Consider the following 21,190-nt stretch of genomic DNA (forward strand, 5'->3'; position numbering starts at 1 on the left):
AAATTTTTTGAACTGATAAAATTTTTTTTATTTTTCTCAGCTGTAAAAGACAGACAAATGGCAGACAAGCCTTGATTAGAAAAGATAAAAAATATAATTTTGTTAGCTGTAAAAGCCTTGATTAGAAAAAGCTCTGTCGAGACTTTCCCTCAAGTGAGCCAAAAAAGTTATCCTGTGTAAGATATTGTGATTGAGCTACAATGAGATTACCCTTTCCTCTGCATCTCTGTACTGGTGGTCTGTTGTCGTGTCCCCTTCTGCAAAACCACTGCTGTCTGACTGAATACTCTCCATACGTCCCATACCACCTAAAATTAGGCCTTATTTTCAAAATTCCAAATCAATGCTCCATTTTCAGCATAAAGTATCTTTGATAAATTGCTTTTGAGTTAAGCTTTCTGAGTGTCATTTTCTCCTTGCTAATAATAAAAAATGGCCATGAATGTAATGGCCTTGGCCTTAGCCTGAGATGTGTTCACTGACCATCTTAATAAAAGGTTAACTGTCCAGAGGCAAAACTGACTATAATGATGACCACTAATGTTTTATCTCACTATTTATCAAGACAAAGGATATTCCTTCCTTCCATTAATTTCTAATGCAAAGTACATGCTTTAAAAAAAAACTTGATAATAATGTGTGAATCCAAGATATGATTAGACTTAGAAGTGATTTTTAAAGCATGATTTCTTCCAAAAACCATAAAATAAAGCCATTATCAGTAGAAAACATACAAAATGTAACTTTTTTGCTAGCTAGGCTTCTTTTAAAATTTAAGAAACCCCTCTAAGGTGTACAATTAATCTTTTGGCAATCAGCATCCCCCCTCCCCCTCAGTTGATTTACTTAAGACTAAATTTACCCCTACAGTTGATTTACGTAAGATACAGTTGATTCATGTTAGGACTAAATTTACCCTATCAGTGAGTTATAATTGTCACACTTTGGTGCATCGCCAGCATCTATATGTGCATTTGCATCTTAATTTAGATAAAGCCCCCTTCCATCACCTGCTGAAGGTCTGGCACGTAAACTTACCTAGTGTGTCCTTGTCGGTGACAGGCAGTGAACCCGCATTTAGCATCAGCTACAAACAGATAAAATATCATCAGCTGAAATTAAATTTATTTTGGGGTTAGAGGATACATATATGGTAGAGACTTTTTGTTACTTTCTGGACTGATTTTTATCAAAATTTTTAAAGTGATTTTTTTCAGTATATATAGTAAGATTACTGATTAGCTGGAAGTTTGAATATCTTCTCGTAAATTTGAATACTTTCATATTTAAAAGGTACTAGTATTTCTCTGCTAAATTCTCACTTTAAAAAATGGAGGGGAGGGACATGATCACGTACAGCACAGGTTTTGTAGAGAAACAATAAAAATTTATTCAATTTTAAGCTGAGTTTTTAAATTTTATACTTTGGACTTTTCATACGTCTGATTTCCTTTCATGCATGACTGAGTATTTTAGGAATTTTAGGAATGGGATGTCGGACAAACGTTATAGATTAACTGCAACTTTCTACTAGTAATGCTATTCTAGTATTTTCATTGATTTGCATTTCTATATGGTTTTATCATCTGTATATGGTACTTACTTCTGGTACTTTCATGTCACTAAATGACACATGACCTTTGTGACCCTGAGACTTGACCTCTAGGGGTTTCCCTGTATCTTCTACAGTAAACACAGAATCTGTCTGATCCTCAGTATCCAGGCTCTCATGTTTAAGTGTACAGGATGAGGATGTTTTGGCTCGGAATTCTCTGGCAGTAAGGGTGCTTTCCAGACTAGACTGTTTCGATAGAGGAGGTGAGGTCACTTCATATTCATCGTCAAGGTCAATCGATGCCATGGACTTCTGCACCAAACTCTTTCGCATGGCCTGAAGTTTCTGTAAACCCGATGAATAGGCTGCAGATCTAAACCCTGAGGGTGCAGATTCAGTGTTTTTCACTTCAGCCTCTATCATTTCATCCTTCACGGACATTTGTCTTTCAGCTTCCAATTTTTGGGGAATAAGGCTCCCAGAAATGTCCCCCAAAGAAACGGTTGGTCTCGCCATATCCCAGTCATCATTGTGAACACCTAGAATTCCCATCTCATTCCTCTTCTCCATGGAATCTTCCCTGCCCTCAACGCTCTCGAAGGAGTCTGAATATTCAGCACTAGTAACACTTCTAAACAATGAACTATCCCGACTGTCCCTACTCTCCCTGCCATGGGGTTTTTCGTGGGATAAACTGCTCTCGTCCGATTCCGCAATTTGCGTAGAGAAATTTCTTGATCGCATCTGGTGGAACTTTTTCCGCCTCTCTGATGCATCAAGAGATTGTGACCTAGATATTCTGTTTTGTGATATTGGTGAAGGGACCTTTTCAGATTTGGGAGGTTTTGGACTGTAGCGTTTGTAAAATCCTTGATTTTCCAGAAATTCGCGATTTCTGGGGTTTTGCAGCACACTGTCATCACTCTGTCTTGAATCAAAGCTGGAGTTTCGGGATGGATTGTGACTTTGGTTAATTGCATTCAAAAATTTCATGCCATTCATAACAGAAGCAAGCACATTACCGAGCTGGGGATGCCCTAGAAAATAAACAAAAACAAAAAACTAAAAATAAAAGTGCTACTTAAAACGGCAAGCTAACAAATTAATTAATAAAGGAGAGATATGTTAATACAATGTTCATAAATTATAATGAAAAAAAAAATAGCTAACACAAAACCTTTATTGTACTTGTTAATGAAGCAATAATTTAAACTTAATATCTGCAAAACCAAAAATACTAATAATTAATTAAGGAAAAACAAATTACCATAATTAATTTGCAGCATTTCATCCATGATAACTATACAGTTGCACACACTAATGATACACAGTGTTGACACACAATAGGATGCAACATGCACTCTAGTTCTCCATTTTTATAATGTGGTTACATTTCAACAGTGAAAAATAGGACAGAACACAAATTAATCAGGCCAGCTTAATAGAGCCATCTCAACTGTCTCCTTAGGACATGGTGATATTTATAGAACAATTAATATTATTTACCACAATTCCATGCACTTTAGAAAAGTCGCCTCTAGTCCAATAGGGTTACAGAATGGATTTCAGACCCAGCATAAAATGGTTTATTACCCTGTTTTTGGTCATTAGTTGCTTCTTAAATTTATGAAAAAATTTCAACGGAATTTATTCTGAGAGTTGAAAAAAACTGTGGTTTGAAACAATTAAGTTTAATCGAGGAAAAAAATAAATGTAGAAGGTAGATTTGCCACTTGGTAGATTTACATGTAACATTTATGTTTACAAGAGGCAAAACCCCATTTAAGATTACCCACTTCTCTTTCATACAATCTTTAAACATTTAAAATAATTGATGATTGCATGCAGTTTAAACCAATGACAAAACTAGTTTCCTATTTAAGCATAATAACTTTAAAAGTATAAAGATTTCTAAATTTTTGTGCAATCTAATTTTCTGGAGAGTTTTTGGAATTTGATGCGAGATAAAAATGTTTAGCTATTGTACATTGTATGTATTTTTTTTTAAACTAAAAAAGCTCTAAACACTATTAAAAAAGTTATAAAATAGAGTGGTGAAGTTAGAGTGATCTCCCCTTATAAATGTAACAGAGGAGAAATGGGAATAAAAAATATGCCACAATTTGTAATGGGTTTAAATACAGTAAAATTGTACATTTATGGGATATCTCACAACTTTTATAGGCAAGTGGCTAAAATTCAAATTAGATCTGAATGAGAAGTCATAATAAGGTGGGAGCAACAATAAAAAAAAATCTTGAAGACCTATATAAAGGGTGAAAAATGCTTATTTTATCTGAAGTTGAAAAAGATAAACATTTATACACTTTAAGTTTTTGCAAAAGTGAACTTTCATGTGCTACTAGATTGGCTATTACCCCATAAACACCAAAAAATAAGCACTTATTCCTTTAAAACACTGTGAAGATTATAAAAGAATTCAAAGAGAGGCAGAGAGTTTATATGTGTTTGTCAAAAAGTTCATCAACTTTTATTCTGAATCTCCCCCCTCCATGGACAAAGTGTAGAGACAAATCTTAAAAGCAGGGACACCTTAAATTATGAAAATCTTTTGCTAATTGATTTTCTTTCAATTAAACTATACACTTCAGACAATTCCAATTTTGGAATAATCATACCAGTTTTATACAGGCTTCATGTTACACAACTTGTATCAGTCAAGTTTGATAAGGCCTTGGTTAACCACTAAATTTCTGTGTACGCCTTATAAACTTCCTGGAACTATCATGCCTAGAATACTTGAGAGAAATTTTCAGAAGAAAAAAAAAAAAATTAAATCTTTTTGAACAGGTTGACACTGGTAAAAAAATGAAAATCTAGCAATTAATATATTACAATCTGTGTACCACAAGTTATTTTTAGGGGTGGAAGGATGAGGTCACAGGTGAGTTGGGTAGGGGGTTTAGAAATTAATGTCCCTTTCTGACAATTTTTTTTAAATTTTATTAAGATTTTATTCTTTTGGTGATCTACACTTGAACATCAAAAAAAAAAATAGAAAAAAATCTGAATAGCCATAGTTTACAGACTTAGTTATCTTTATAAGGAAGTAAAATATTTTTTAAACCAAAAATTCTAGAACCAATCAAATTGATCTATTTTTTCTCCAAAGTGGTTTTATATTTCTGGTGGCAGTTGTAAAATATTAATAACCAAAAAATGTTATTATAAGTAACATAAATTGATTTTTTTTTCTAGGAATGTCCAACCATCTATGGAAAGAAAATTATAAATAAAAATATCGCCTTTACCTTGTAACTGAGCTAATAACTGAAGATTCCTGTCCATGTCAGAATTCAGAATAAAAACGTGTCTCTTATCAGTAAACTTCACCAAAAATTATTAGATATAAAATAGTAAATGTCGACACATTAAATTCGTGCAGCATTCCAAGAGTAATGTGCATGTTCATAAGTGACTGCTACCGAATTCTGCCATTAAGTAACACAGTAACAGAGAAATGTCTTTCTCAATCTAATTTGTATTTCAAGTAAAGTGCATTTATGCAAATAAGGAAAAACCCCATAACATGATTGTCAGCCATTGTTCGGCCATAAAACCATAAAACAGTTTGTAATTGAGAAAGTGATTATTCAGTTCATTCACTACCAGCATGACTTTTTTTTAAGGTACGTTTACACTCTAAGAGGGCCCAAATTAAACACACATTATCAAGTTTAAATGTATGCTGCACGACAAAATACATGCTAACTTTATAGACATACATGTATCGAGTTAACAGATAAAGTGTGCATAACCCAGATATTGTTTGGATTTCAATTACTGTTACAACAAAGACTTAAACTTTACATGTATCCAATGAACTGCAAAACTAAAGAGGCAGGTTTTTTTCTTTGATCTCAAATTCCCTTCATACATTTTTAAAATGTATTCAACAAAATGACGCGTTAACTTAAATCATGATTTACGGAGATCAAACATAACAAGCCTACCTACACTTATTCTTGGACAAACATCAAATTCATAAAGCAGAAATTTAATTAATATCAAGGTACTTAGCAGACACAATAAATTCAGAAGACTGATTAAAAATGACCCCACCTCAAACAACACATTGGGAGTCCAGAAGTCCCTGCATAATCAAGATCTTCCCTTAATACAATGTAGATCTGTTTACCCTACCCTTCAAAAGTGAATTGAGTGGGAGGGCTGATATGCCTTTGTACTTGCAGTATAGCTTTGAGTGAAAAGTTTGATTTGGGGGTGGAAACTTTGAAACGTGGCAAGACTCAAATATGCATACAATCAAACCCAGCTTTAGAGTATGGGTGGAAAGGATACAATTTGTGTAGGAGGTTTTATCTTTTAAAACAGTGATCTTTTGCGACATGTCAAGGTCAATAAATTACCTGGGTTTAACCCTCTTCATTTTCTCAAAAGTATGTTGCAATTGAAAGTGAAATACAAACACTTCAGGGGTATTTTATTGCAAAATATATGTGTACATCGATACCTGTTGCATGTTAAGAAAATGCTGCCAGTGGTATAAAATGGTTCAAAGAAAATAGTTGTATTTATCAAGTAAAGAACCAAAATATATTGAAAGGCTGCCTCATACCACTACTAAAATATAGTGACATCAATGACTTTTATTTACTTTATTGTTGAACCATTTCTTATATCTGCTTTGAAGAAAATATCATGCAAACACAAAAAATGTCACGTCCAAAGGTGATTAATGTACATAATGTATATTTATATATATAAAATAAATTCATCCATTTACATATTTTGGACCATAAAGATTTTGGTCAATATTTGCATATGAGCCAGAGGCCGGCTAAAAAAATTATCTTGGCTTATATGCAGTAGGTAAACGAATTAGCCATTGCTTAATAAATGAAGCCTTTAAGACCCCAAAAAAATATCACATGTATTTTACACTGCACATGAATGACTAAAAAATTAACAAGATTTTACACTAAACTCTCATTTGGAGCAAGCACTACGTTAAAAATTTTGCTGCATTGCGAGGTAACAGTTGAGCACGACAAACATCCCTGTGACCCAGTCTTTTGAACAAGCGTCTCCTCGACACGGACATTCATGAACATCCCATGTTTGGCAGAAATTTCTTCTACCTCCATATCAACATCCCTTAAGGGTAAATTCTCCTCTTGATAACAAGGAGAAAACAAAAGTTTGCCATCACTTCTTACACTATACTCCTGTTCAATAATTGCCAGTTCCTCATTAGAAATCTGGATGCCCAGTTGCTTCAGACGACACACGTCTATAAAATGTCCGGGAACAAACTCTAAGAAAGACAGTGTAGAATGGTGACAAAACTTACCTTGTCCCCCGAAGTCGGCATTCATTTTGGACGTGTTGATTTGTTCTAGCATCTCCTCATGTTCGGATAAATTAAGTAAGCGGTTAATGTCTAATGAGGTGGCATCAATTCCTTCAGCTTTGGACGGCTGCTGTAGAAATCTTCCCGGCAATCGCTGTAGATCATCAGTCTCTGCCTCTTCAGATCCCACGAAGCCTAGGTTAGTTAGAATTTCCTCTGGATCTCTAGTTCGTTCATTTAGCAGCATATCCAGACTGCAAAATAAAAGGTCAAGCATTTCTTAATCAAGCTAAAAACAATTACCAGAACATGGGCTTAATTTCTTTTAATCAGTTCAATTCTGATATTGAACATGTCATACCTACAAGACTATATACACACTGGACCCATTCAGAGGATTATAATGAATTTGTCTATTCCGTGGTGCGAAATGCTTATTTTTCTTCCCAGATTCCCATTTTACTATGTTTCACACTTCAAATAACAAGATACAAAGCATATTGTGAACATCAATCGTTACATTTTTCTATTCTCCAGCAACTGTCAAACAGTAAGTAACCATATCAGATAAAATCCTCTGTAGTCATCCCCTAAAAATCTCAACACTGCAGCATACTAGGGTGAAGATTTAAGCAATCAATAAAGATTGACACTTCATATGTTCAATAATGCAAAAAAACTGCGAATTAAGCTCCTTTGAGTTATATTTTCTTCCTTTTTCTACCTGATATTATGTCACCTGTCGAGATAAAATTAAATCCAATAACATACCCGTAATCTACTTCCTTGTTTTTGAATTTCATGAAACATAACCGTGAAGAGATCTAAACGTATATTACATGTAGGGGGGAAATGTGGATCGTTGGTGCCAAGCGGATAATAAAACAAAAAACATGGCATGCTTCTGTAGTCATGAGCTTAAAATGCGCAATTTCTTGTCAATGTTTTAGTTACATGGTATCCTTGAAACAGCATGATGAACAGTTTTAAAATAACATACTATGACTGGTTTACAATAAATATCAATAGTATGGTAAGAAAATTTCCTTCCCCTTTTCCTTTTACTAGTACTCATCTTTATCACTTGAGAATAAAATGCTTGAATGGTAAGATATATTACTGATACCTCTTCTAAACCCAATTAACTGAAAGCCTATGGCAAAGGGGGTGATGTTTATCAGACGTTATATGGAAAATTCCTGATTTATTGTGCATTAAGTAGTAGTAAGTAAATTCTTATAAATTTGGTGTGTCCTCTGCATGATTTTTACACAGACCCCTACATAAAACCTTGACATATTGGTTTAATTACATGAACTTTTAAACCCTCTTAAATCTAAAGAAGTATGAAGTTTTTAAAATGATGAACTTAATGGATTTAGTACCTGACTGTGTTTCAGTAGTTTCAGTACTTTGACTACTTTTGATAATCCTGGGCAAGGCACCAGTTTTTAAATGAATTGCCCAACATTTAAAACCACTGTTTCTATGGTGGGACAGGTAAGTATTGAAATAAAGCATTATATCTTGAAATACACAATCCTGGGGCATGGCACCATTATCAAAACTGCACAACTTTTTCTTTCTGTCCAACCAGACAACAATCAAGCATCGAAAAGTGAAAAAAAATTTAAATATCACTCACAAATGATATTCTTTCACAGTGAACACTTATAGAAACACTTGAGAATGAAGTTAAAAGGATTCAATTTGATTATCATGTGTAAACAGTGATTATTTTTAGACCTGTGTTTTTGCCTTCTCAGAATGCAGCAGTGATAAAAACAGTTATCAGAAAAATTATAGAGTAAGATTGCATGTCTATATTCATAAAAGCTCCCAAATCTAAACAGCTTCTTGACAGCTTCAATGAATTCAATCAAGTAAAGAAGCACTATAGGGGGACTTTTTTCTCTTTGGCATCAAAGAAAATTAAGCATGGCTCCTTATTGATTCGAACATTATTGATATTCTTAGCATCCTGTCATTACCTCAGAATCTATGACCTTCTATGTGTGTGGTTTTCCTGACTTGTATCCTAATGGTAAACAAACCCTACTCACATGAATCCAAAATGAATTCTACATGAACACTTGTCAAAATTTAGCTATCCTATCAGAGCTATCCTTCTGTCCAGCATTTATTGTCACACACTGCATTTATCATAATCACTTAAACAGTAAATTTTGCACGAAAATGACTCCTATATTCATGAGAGGGTATAACTTAACATGTACCTGACACTGGCTGATTACATATACTTCATCCAGTATTTAGTCTTCAATGTGTCTTACGTGCAATCTACATGTGCATGTACAGAGATAACTTGAACTTGACAAAGGTTATCACTAAGGTTACCCAAACCTGTCATACATTTAAATGACTTACAATTCCAACTAATCTCTATTTTATCTCAGGTAAGAAACATGTTTTTCCTAGTATTTGTACACTGGATAAAGTATTTGCAAGATATGATATTCTGACAATTACCAATCAAACTTGAAATACTAGAGGTACTGTGAGCAATGAGCTCACTAAATGATACCCCCCGCCCGCCTCCCATATGAATATAATGGCAGTGTCCATGTTTTGCTCTGAAAAATCCAAAATATATGTCAGATCAAAAAGTAAAATAGGAGGTGCACAATGGCATAATGTAATAAAGATTCTTTGAAAGTTTCATTAAATTTCCTTCAGTGGTATGAGAGGAGTTGCGGATAAGAGATGGGTACCCCAAAGCGTAACAGACGGACGGAAGGACAGACTTACCGATTACAGTATACCCTCCCACTTTTCAAGCGGGGGGTATAATTATGTTAAAATGAATATTTAGATATATATTGTGACACGATAGCGGTGTTTTTCTTTGAAGTTTACTGTTCTGTATTAGCAATACAGAACGGGACTGTGGTGGGCGGATCTACTTTCCGTTCTGTATTAGCCCTGTATACAGCATTGTATTTGCCAACTATTCTGTATCTAAAATACAGCACGGTCTAAAAATAAATCTGATTCAATTTAGCAAAAGCACGTACAAATAGTAAATGCTGATGTTTTCCTATTATAAATTTTGGAGAAATACCCGGTATTTTCCTGAGAATGTAAAATGTCAAAATTTCTCAATCACTTTTTAAAAACTTATTCCACACAGAATCTACACGTAATTTCGATCCAAAGTAAAAGGAAAATTCGCAATAACGGAAAACATCCTCTGTACGTAATTTCGCTCCAAACGAAACGGAAAATTCGCAATAATGGAAAACATCCACTCTCCTCGTGCAAAATCATTCAAGTCCATTTTTTCCGCGTTTTTATTTTTTAAAATCCTTCTCGCTGACGACAGCCACACGTCTCTTAATGTCGCAATTCAATTTGAAAATAAAAATCTGTGACATCAAAGTCCATCGAAGAATTTTCTATAAATCCTGTTTTTGTTAATCTAGATAAACCGGGATTTTAAGACCCCTCAGTGAAATAAATTTATGATAAATCTCCATCTTCAATTTAATAGATCACAACAATGACGGTTAAATCCTCCACCTTATCCATTAAGACTGACTATCACTCGATTACGTCTACCCCGTTAAATTGTCAAAACTAATCTGACCGAATTTTACGTTTTCCGTGTAAATATATATACTGCGGATGTGCACTCCCCGTCGGGGCCTCATCTACAGAACTCTGGCGGAAGTTTGGATGCTGCAAAGTTTTAAAGTGGGCGGAGCTATTTTTGATTGATCGTGTCACAAATCATTTAGAGAACTTGACAGGTTCTTTATCGTAGATACAAATTTGGGGGTGGAGACTCGTGCTCGCGCACTCGTCTCCACACCCAAATTTGTATCTATGATACAGAACCCATCTCGTTCTCTAAATAATACATAATGCCCTTATCTTAATCCCAATTATATAATTTGTTTCACAGTTGAGGGTATAACTTCATCAATAAAATGTTAACTGATGGAAAATGCAAGTTTGTTTAAAATAACTACTTACCAATACATTATAATTATATTGCAAACGTAGATCACACAAAGTCTCAAAATGAAACGATATAGTTTTTCCCCTTATATTTATGAAAAGAAATTCTATACTGTGCTTAAATTTTTTTGACCAAATGAAAGTTCTGTAAATGTTCATCCCTGAATATACAGAAAACAGCTGTTGTTTTGCTTAATCAAAACTAAAAATATATATTACAACTACTTTTCATGAACTTTTAGCATTCAAAAGGACATCATTTTGGCTAAGAATAGCACAGACATATAGGGAAACACTTCTAAACACCTATAAATAACAACAACCATACAAACTCAAAATACAATAATTCCATCAAATGATAAATTTTCTTCCCAAATGTAGCAAAAATTTCCCTAAAATTTTATTTCATTGGCTCAATTAAGAATTTATTATTAAATTATTAAATAACCCATTGACAAGAAAGAAATGCACACATATGCTACATCTACTGGAAAAGTCCAGAAAAATAAAACAAATAAATTTAATTATTCATATCCTAAAACTTTACCAAAAACTAGAGGTACTGTGAGCAATGAGCTCACACCCCCCGAAAAATAAAAAACTGGAAAATCCAAAATATATTTCAAAAAGTAAAATAGGTGCACAATGGCAATATGTAATAAAGATGAAAGTTTCACTAAATTTCATTCAGTGGTATGAGAACTTAACCAAAAACAAATTTCTATATACAAGCGGGGGGTATAACATATTTCACAGAACACTTATAAACCAAGATAAAAAGTTAGCACCCTCAAGACAGAGTAAAAATTGTCAGAAGAGATAAATTAGTTCAATTTATCCATAATACATTCTGTTTCTAATTTTTTTTTTCAGTGGGTGAAAAAAACATTGCTTTTTTAAATGCACATATTTGATACATGTCTGGTTATTGTAAACTTATTTTACAGCATGCACAATGTTTTTCAAAACAAAATAGAAAGTTGACTAAATTGTCTCAATATATTATATGCTTACTTCTTTTAAGTGCATCAAAAATTTTGCACAAAGATGAGTCAGGGTGTGATTTTACTTTAGTGCAACCAGCTGAGCAGTAGTTTTATGTAACTATTCAATACTAGTACACATTCAAATAATTACTGTATACAGGGAAATTTTGCCCCCGTTTTATTTTTGCCCCTTTTACCCTATTTACAGGTGGGCAAATTTAAAATTGGGCAAATACAAAGAACAGTGTAATGTCTTTTAAAACAGAACTATGACTGGGTGGATTTAAAATGGAACCAAATTGTTTGCAAGTGTAAAAGAGCAAAAATAACACAGGGGCTAAAATAACCCAGCATACAAAATATACAGACTAATTGTCCATCTACTGACCTGATATCACTGTTGTGTGAGAAGTCGGAGCCCAGACTGGTGTTGGCCGAGTCACTCAGCAGCCATCCTAGTCGTTTGTCCACAGGCTGCTTACAAGGAGTAGATCTAAAATCAAACAGCACAAACTCTCCATATAATCCACGTCTCAGAATCAAATCTAGGCTGAACTGCATGTTATACATATTTCCAAGAAAAAATTTTGAAAAAAAAATGTTTCAACAGCTTGGATGAAAAGGGGGAAAAAATGTTATGGTCTTTATGTTTAAACAATCTACTACATGATGTCTGTATATACTACTTGACAATACGGAGAAAAAAAGTCTTTGACTTTGAATGAAATTGTCACACTTTGATAGCCATAAATTTAAAGATGATGGCAGTAATGCAATTAATTTCGTCAGAAGGAAATTTTATTCTAATTTAGCTGGGTCTCCCAGAAGTGTTTTTCTTATGCCAGATTGCCTGATGCCCACCATTAATCTGGGACCAAGGCCAGCGAATGAGGACCCCTCTCTCTCGTAGCATTAAGATGAATGGGCCTTACATCCAATGATGAAAGTTTTCAAACAACCACATAGGTAAATTTATTTATACATAAATTATATAACTTTAATGAGACCATCACTTGTCATATTCCCAGTAAAGCCAACTTTAGAGCCTTGAATATTAACATTGTTTAAATTTGTACAACAAAATAAAGCTTGAAATCTGCCCCTGCTTTAAAATCTTAGAAATAAAATTTTCATTGCTTTCGAAGTGTACAGAGTCAGACAGAGATATCTATTTATACATATACTTAAATCTCCACGAAGTATGAAGATTCCTTGTTATATTCATTCACAAGACTCTATCTACATGAAGTATATTCTAGGGGCTTTAAAAGCACCATGTACTTTCATAAATAAAAGTACATCCTGTTCATTTTTCTTCCAAAAAAAAAATATATTTCAGTATTATAAAAGAATGTAAAGAAAAATTATTTTAATTTCTTCCCCAGGTTTTTTCATCTATGTTTTACTTATCTGTATGATATCAAATCAACAATTTTTAAATTAAATAAACCTCTTTCAAAGACGTTATGACACTGCATACTTACATCATGATAAAAAAACAACCCTAACAATTAGAAAATCCAGCACTGATGAACAACAATTAAGATGTGAAAAGATTTAAAATTGATCGTGACTACTATACACAACAGGGTGGGTACCAGTCAAAGGTGATTTATTGGTCTTCGTAAACATTTGAAATATTTATCTTACTCTAATAAAGTCTACTGTCATCTATAAACATTAAATTTATAGACTATATTAAAAATCACACACATACAAACACATATTAGCCCCCATCCACTCAAATGCAAGGCATTTCAGATTTGTCAAATAGCAGTAATAATTAATGTCAAATACGTATTTAACAAATGCCTCTTATAACTTCCTACAGGCATTCATTTTTCTACCATGAGAATGTTTGTATGACTTATTAAAAACATTATTTAAATATGACTAGATTGAGAGAGAACGTAGATTATAACAATTTAAAATTGATTGGGGCATGGTTGATGGTTAAAAAATACTTTGATGTTCCCAATTTCTATAGATAGATTTGTCATTCTATTAAAACAAACAAACACCATAAAAAATCAAACTTAAAATCAATATGAATTATTGCATACAATTTGACTCATATCTCTGATTTTTTTAAAAACATGTTTTAAATATTTAAAGCTGCAATACATTTGTGAATTTAGAGAAAAACTTGGATAAATTTTTCTATAAAACCAATCCCATCCCCATTAGTGAAATATTATATTGTAGGAATGCTTTATCTTTAAAAGCTCCAACTGATTAATTGTCTGAATAATAAGTAAATACATCAATGATATAAAATTAGTTCAAGCAACATGTTGTAACAACACTAAACAAAACTTTAAAAAAAAAAACTACGTTCATAATTCTCAATTTTCTTTTTAAATAATTAAACTTTCCATTACCCCCCCCCCCAACTTTCCTATTTCCTATTTACTTTTTAAGAAAAAAAATTAATATGATACTGATGCTTTAGAAAATATTTCAAGCATACATGTATTGATTTCATACATGTATATATAATGGCTAATCTTCCATTTATATCTGAAAATTACACAAATTACTATAAATTGACGAGGTTCTACAAATGTTAGTCTTTAATTGCACACTCTGCTTTCACAAATAATCTACCTTATGCCACAGATAAATTCTTATTCTACAAAGTAGGAGAGATCATATATAAATCTACAAATAAGTTGACAGATGTTTCATTGGCATTATAACATGACAATTAACAAATCAAAGTACATAAGAAAATGACTGAACTGCTGAAAAATTTACATTATAATTAGAACAAGGAAATCCTGAACATAAACTGCTTCTAAGTTCTAGACTATAATTAAATGTAACCTAATTAACCATTAATGAATGAACTCAACTGAACCCTATCTAGATATAAAAATCATAAATTGCTTCATATGAACCACATTTGCATTAAAACAATTCACCTTTTTTTCTTAATCAAGTGGTAAAAAAAGATAACAATGAATAAAATGAAAATTAAATTTTTCATTCATTTTTTTCTACCAATTTCTACAGAGCCTTTTAAATTTCAAATACATTGTAAGTACGATATTTCCTAAAAAGAAACTGAACTGACATTCTTTAATCACCAATAACCACAAAAATGCTGCCACCAATTATAAACTGTGTTAAATGAATCAAAGTGATTTAATTAAGAAATCAAAAGGAGACAAACCAAAGACAGGAAAGCAGCCACATATTCTGCTGTCAGACTTGATTGAACTTTTCACTTCCATGGTCGTTCACATCAAATCTTACTGAAATTCTGAGTCTATATCTACCAAATTTAGATCACTGACCACATTGATGGATCATGCTTAATATAAAGGTTATACATAGGAAGTTAGTTTCTCAATTCTTTACATTTGCATCTAAAATTGATTAATATTCTATACTTGAGATCCTCTTTTATTTTATAATTTTTTTTTTTTGCTTATGTTCAATTTCTAAACAAAATGTAAATCATTTGTAACACATATTGCATTAATAATGAAAACCTTAAATGTAAAATGTAATCTTTGACCTTGATATACTGGCCTTGACCTGGAATATGCTTTATCCTTGACTTTTTTTTAACCATGAATGAAGTCTCTAACTCAATGAATGACCTTAAAGATATATGGCCAAGAATATAAAAGTCAATTTTCACAGACTGGCCATTAAATGAAATGGTCCAGCTTTTATTTTCAGTCTTAGCAATATAAAGATGCATCTGATTGAGCCATCACAACCTCCTAACAGAATACAATGTACCTGTATGAACCTACCCTATCTACAGTATTAAACCAAAATTTGATAAGATCTCTGTGAGTTTTAATTGCTGTACAAGTTACTTTGGAATCTTTTCAATTTGAGAAGATCAATGTGTATGGTTAGGCAGAAATTAGCGGGGACATAATTACATGGTTAACTAGTATATATAGTATAATCAGAAGATTCAGTGAATAAATGCTGAACAACATAATTGTTCATAGGGATGAAAATTTGTTAATAAGGATGACAGGCCATGAAATCCATGAACATTGGTCCCACGCAAACACTGATGATTTCACAGTAACCTCTGCACAGTACAGAGAGATGTAACATTCCTAATCCATACTGTATAAGGCCACACAACTTTGTGAATGACACATGATGTTGAAACGAATATCAATTTAAATACTTCGTGACACTATAAAATTAATTTCATTCTGCCTCTTCTAGCTACAAGTATTCTTAATACATCAGCTCAATATCTTCCTACTTAAACTACACATATATGTGAAAAAGTAAACAAAATTGCATGCAGATAAATTGAGATTTATGTATTGACAAATATAAATGGGACTTACCTCGCTTCTTTCAGGGATAAGGCTGAAATGAATGAAAACACGAAATTAATTCAGTTATCAGGTACTGATTTCTAGACAAGATAAATGTAAAGGCGGGGATGTTAAATACTTAGAAACACATTATAGTACACTCTTTCTCTCTCAGAGCTGTGTTCCAGCTAGCGTGACATAGATAACTTAACAATGATCCATCACATATTCTCTAACTGTACAGCTAGTTTCAGACCAGATAATGCAATTGATCAATGCAAAAAAAATGTGATATTGAGTTAAAAAAGTGGAACTGCTTAAGACATACATTACTATGCAAGAACAATTTGTTTCTTTCAAGGATATATATGCTGATTGAAAGTTTGACTGATGAAGAAGAAAAATTCAAGGTCTTTTGATATAGAATTTATGATAAAAAATTTATGATGACCTGAGCACATCGGGCTTGAATTTAACCCCCCCCCTCCAGGCGTTCATCATTTGAACAAACTAGAATCTACACTACCTATGATTCCATATAAATATCACTAATCATAGCTTTGAAGTAGATTTTAAAAGGTTTCCCTATATATCCCTATGTAAAACTTGGGTCGGCCATTTTGGCCCCACCCTATCCCCAGGGCCGGGGGTCATGATTTGAAGAAACTTGAATACACTACCTGAGGATGATTCCACATGAGTTTCATCTTTCCTGGCCCAGTGGTTCTGGAGAAGAAGATTTTTAAAGATTTTTCCTATATATTCCTATGTAAAACTTGGGTCGGCCATTTTGGCCCCACCCTTGCCCCGGGGGTCATGATTTGAACAAACTTGAATTTACACTACCTGAATGATTCCACATGAGTTTCATCTTTCCTGGCCCAGTGGTTCTGGAGAAGAAGATTTTTAAAGATTTTTCCTATATATTCCTATGTAAAACTTGGGTCGGCCATTTTGGCCCCACCCTTGCCCCGGGGGTCATGATTTGAACAAACTTGTACTACCTGAGGATGATTCCACATGTTTCATCTTTCCTGGCCCAGTGGTTCTGGAGAAGAAGATTTTTAAAGATTTTTCCTATATATTCCTATGTAAAACTTGGGTCGGCCATTTTGGCCCCACCCTTGCCCCGGGGGTCATGATTTGAACAAACTTGAATCTACACTACCTGAGGATGCTTCCACATGAGTTTCATCTTTCCTGGCCCAGCGGTTCTGGAGAAGAAGATTTTTTAAAAATGCCATTAATTTTTAACAAATTCATGATTATCTCCCTTTGGAAAAGGGCGTGGCCCTTCATTTGAACAAATTTGAATCCCCTTCACCCAAGGATACTTTGTGCCAAGTTTGGTTGAAATTGGCCCAAGAAGAAGATGAAAATGTGAAAAGTTTACGACGACGACAACAACAACAACGCCAACGACAACGACGACGGACAAATTTTGATCAGAAAAGCTCACTTGAGCCTTCGGCTCAGGTGAGCTAAAAATGACACATTTGAAAAAAAATGAGCATAATGTAAATACCTAAAACTACAAATTTCCTTGATTTCATGTAAAATAAGGGACAAAAATTCTGCTAATATGAAAAATAATGTCACAGTACAGAATTCTGTATGGCTGCAGGTAGAACCAGTCTAATTAAAAGAATCTCCTATTTTTTATTATTTGTTATCCCTACGGCATAACAAATAATAAAACCCATGGCATATAACAAATAAAAATTAAAACACGGGAAATTTTTTATTAGACTGCAGGTAGAATACACTGCTTACAGTCACTGCTAAATTTTCGCTCGTAATTTAACCGCACTTTCATGTGGATGCTTATATCTTTCTTTCTACTAAATTTTTCATTTCACATGAACATATTTTATTTTTCTGATCTCCTAGCTGCATTTTTAAGAAGCACAGCATATATCAAGTGTTGTTTCTTATATGTGTGTTTGAATTTTACATGCACCATTTTCTCAGAAAGAAAACATATGGCTAATTATACTTTCTTAATACTTTATTTTCTAAGCAAAATTGCAGTTTTTCTGTTTCTCCCCTCTAAAAAAATTGAAACATACTAAAAATCAGTTTAACTCTTCCATGAAAGCATCATTAAGAAATTTTTATGAAATACTGTCCTACTGACATAAATTTGTCGTAAACTTAAAAAAGATTGATCTCTTATATTTCTGTTTTCTTAACAAATCATGTCTGACTGAAGGCACTTTTTTGAACAGAAAAAATAGCTCACCATTTGATTCTCCTTCTGTTAGACTTAAATAAAGGTCCCCAAAAAACTTCAATATCAAGAATTTCACTGTGTGAAGCAAGTCCAAATCACTGACAAATTGTTCATGTAAACATGTGTTGGAAAAGTTCATCCTAGCTTGTACAACAGAGAAAATGGGTCTGAATTGTCCCTTATTCCGACTACCCACTTATAACCATAAATAAATTGTTCATATTACGACAAAACAGCCTATTGGGTATGGTTATAGTTTCACACAGAACACAGTTAGCTGATGAGGAAAAGACCACTTCACAACAATATAATGACTGCATTACTGGCGTTACATTTATTTTTCTTCCTGTGAACAGGCTTTGAAATGGGGATTTCATAATTTTCTTCTCTGTAACAGGAATCCTACGTTCATGTAAAAACTGCAGATTTTTGCACAAATTGGAATTTCCTTCATGATTATTTCTTCACTAGATAAATCTGATATATATATTCAGGAAGTATACTGAAGCATTCAAATTTCCATGCATGTACATAATTAAGTTTGTGGATTTTTTTTTGAAATTAGAATAAGGGGGAGGAGAAAATCAAAATTGTGCATAGCTACAAATGTTTGAATTGTAAAATGTACAAAATGAAAATGATCCCACTTGCTGAAATGACCTTGATGAAATTACCTCATTTAATAAAATTGCCTTGATGAAATGACCTCAATAAATGAATTGACCTCACTTGAAGAAATGACCTCTATTAATGAAATGACCTAACTTGATGACAATGACCTTAGCATTGACCTTGAACTCTTACCCTCAGATCCCAGAGGAATCTCCTCCTCCTCCTCCTGCTCCTCTCTGAGGACATCCTCCTCAACCCTGAAACAAAAACAGGCACTATAAATTATAACTTTCAGATTTTACTTTTTCGATCCGACACTTATTTCAAGTCTCCCAGAGCAAAACATGGACTTATTTGCATTTGCCAGTATAATCACATGGGAGGCGGGGGTTTAATTAAGTGAGCTCAGTGCTCACAGTACCTAGTTTGAGTTTCAGTACTAGTTTTTGTTTAATTTAAAAGCAATTATCATAAATTGGATAATGCTTGCATGTGCATGACTGACAAATGTAAAACAAGAAGTCTATCGAACTGAACATGATCTTTTCATAGTGAGTAGGAAAAATACCTTTATACTGTACAATTATGAACTGAAAACTGGCCCTCATTAATAACAAATATTAAATATTCATTTTTCTGTTTGACTATTCAACTACTCCATACCCCGATTTTGGTCCATTTTCCTCCTGAGAAATATGGGCCACTGAGCAAACTTTCTCATCCAGAATCAAGTCCCTAGATCGCCTCTCTGAAAACAATTAGAAAAAAAGACTTAAGTTATGAAACAGTTTGATAACAACCATTTGTAAAATAAATTTCCCATACTTAATGCAAGTAGCAGAGAACATGTTGTCATGTCAAAAACTCTGACACTTTTCCCTCTTTATGACTGATGAATCAATAGATTGTTGTAGAAAAAATCTTAATACTGATCTTTAAATAACCAATAATTATATAGAGAATAATACATACCCTTTTAATAATCTTTGACACCAATATCAGCCAAAAACTTCGAGTGATACAGGATGTGATGTGGAAAAGGGTATGTTTTATTATATTTATTACATACTTAGTAATAAAACACAGAACACATTCAGTTGAGAAGAAAATAAGTAAATAATCATGCATGGACTTCTTACATACATGTACATAATGTCTCTTAAGATTTGGGTTTGTTTCTACTTCTATTTCAATGCACTTGATCCGTAATTTGAAAATATTCTATAGTATTACATGTAAAGATTAACCTTATTTTCAAAAAGTTAAAATTAAGAGAATATGAACCCACAAAAAATTGTGTTGATCACAAGTATTGTTATTGTGGTTTAATTTACTAAGGGTGTGGATATAAAAAAAACCGGATATGTGATCATAAATACATTTTATCGCATATGCAAAAAACCTGTATTTATTACTAAGTGTGTAATAAATGATAATAATCTTTGAGCAAAAACTTGTCAAGGAGAACTGTGTATTTCGTAAATACAATTCACAGAAATGGTAAAAAAAATTCTCAAATTTTTACATTTTATCCTAAAATCATTGGATATAAAAAAAAAACCTGTGATCATAAATAATGTTCTTGACAACTGGGATGATCGAATTACATTACTTCATCATCAACTTACCAGCAGATTGGTTGTCCCCTGACCCCATGACCTCTCGACCTTTCACCTGCTCTTCCAAGTGTCCCCTAATTTCTTCAGCAGTGGAAGTGAAGCCATTGACTTGAGGTTTATCACAGATAATTTCATTGCATTGATTTTCTTTAGAAGACATCAGACACTTTCTCTCCTCTACAGCAGTATCTATGTTGGAAGCAAAATACAAACATTAAATTTTCTTTTATCAGCAAACGTTGTACAAGAGCTTTACGGAACGACTTTTTCAAAAAAAATTATCTCATACCACATGTTGGCATTTTCTTTTTTATTTCATATAAAATTTAGGTCACTTGTACATAATAATTGCTTCGCTGCAATCAATTGAGATGGGAAACACTGATCTATATTTCCCCTTTAAAATTCAATCAAACTGGACAACTGTATGTCCAGAGGCCAAAAGATTACATCAGTTTACATGTATTAACAGGTCATTGTAGCCAATGTAACCCTTGCACAGAATTCAGTCATCAATTAGTCCAGTTAAAATTTCACTGAATTAAAATCTTACCATGAATTTCTGACA

At 33.0% G+C, this 21,190-nt stretch overlaps 1 protein-coding gene across 3 annotated transcripts in view; it reads right to left on the reverse strand.

The window, feature by feature from the left end:
• LOC134245638 (protein ITPRID2-like) overlaps nt 1-21,190 on the reverse strand; it is a 37,839-nt gene that overhangs the window by 7,591 nt on the left and 9,058 nt on the right. The window contains exons 3-11 of one of the 3 annotated variants that reach the window (XM_062727909.1): nt 20,632-20,811; nt 19,667-19,751; nt 19,196-19,260; nt 16,189-16,210; nt 12,246-12,350; nt 6,891-7,144; nt 1,604-2,592; nt 1,039-1,087; nt 211-308 (exon numbers count right to left, since the gene is read on the reverse strand). In XM_062727909.1, the coding sequence (XP_062583893.1) occupies nt 211-308; nt 1,039-1,087; nt 1,604-2,592; nt 6,891-7,144; nt 12,246-12,350; nt 16,189-16,210; nt 19,196-19,260; nt 19,667-19,751; nt 20,632-20,782 (1,818 nt within the window). In that variant the 5' untranslated portion in view covers nt 20,783-20,811. Of the gene's footprint in view, nt 1-210; nt 309-1,038; nt 1,088-1,603; nt 2,593-4,827; nt 5,231-6,890; nt 7,145-12,245; nt 12,351-16,188; nt 16,211-18,400; nt 18,641-19,195; nt 19,261-19,666; nt 19,752-20,631; nt 20,812-21,190 lie in introns of those variants that run through there. The other 2 variants (XM_062727910.1, XM_062727911.1) reach the window with 2 other exon arrangements.

This window comes from Saccostrea cucullata, unplaced genomic scaffold (assembly GCF_032062105.1).
Source record: "Saccostrea cucullata isolate Sc308-1 unplaced genomic scaffold, CSIRO_AGI_Scuc_v1 ctg181, whole genome shotgun sequence".
NCBI classification, from domain to species: Eukaryota; Metazoa; Mollusca; class Bivalvia; order Ostreida; family Ostreidae; genus Saccostrea; species Saccostrea cuccullata.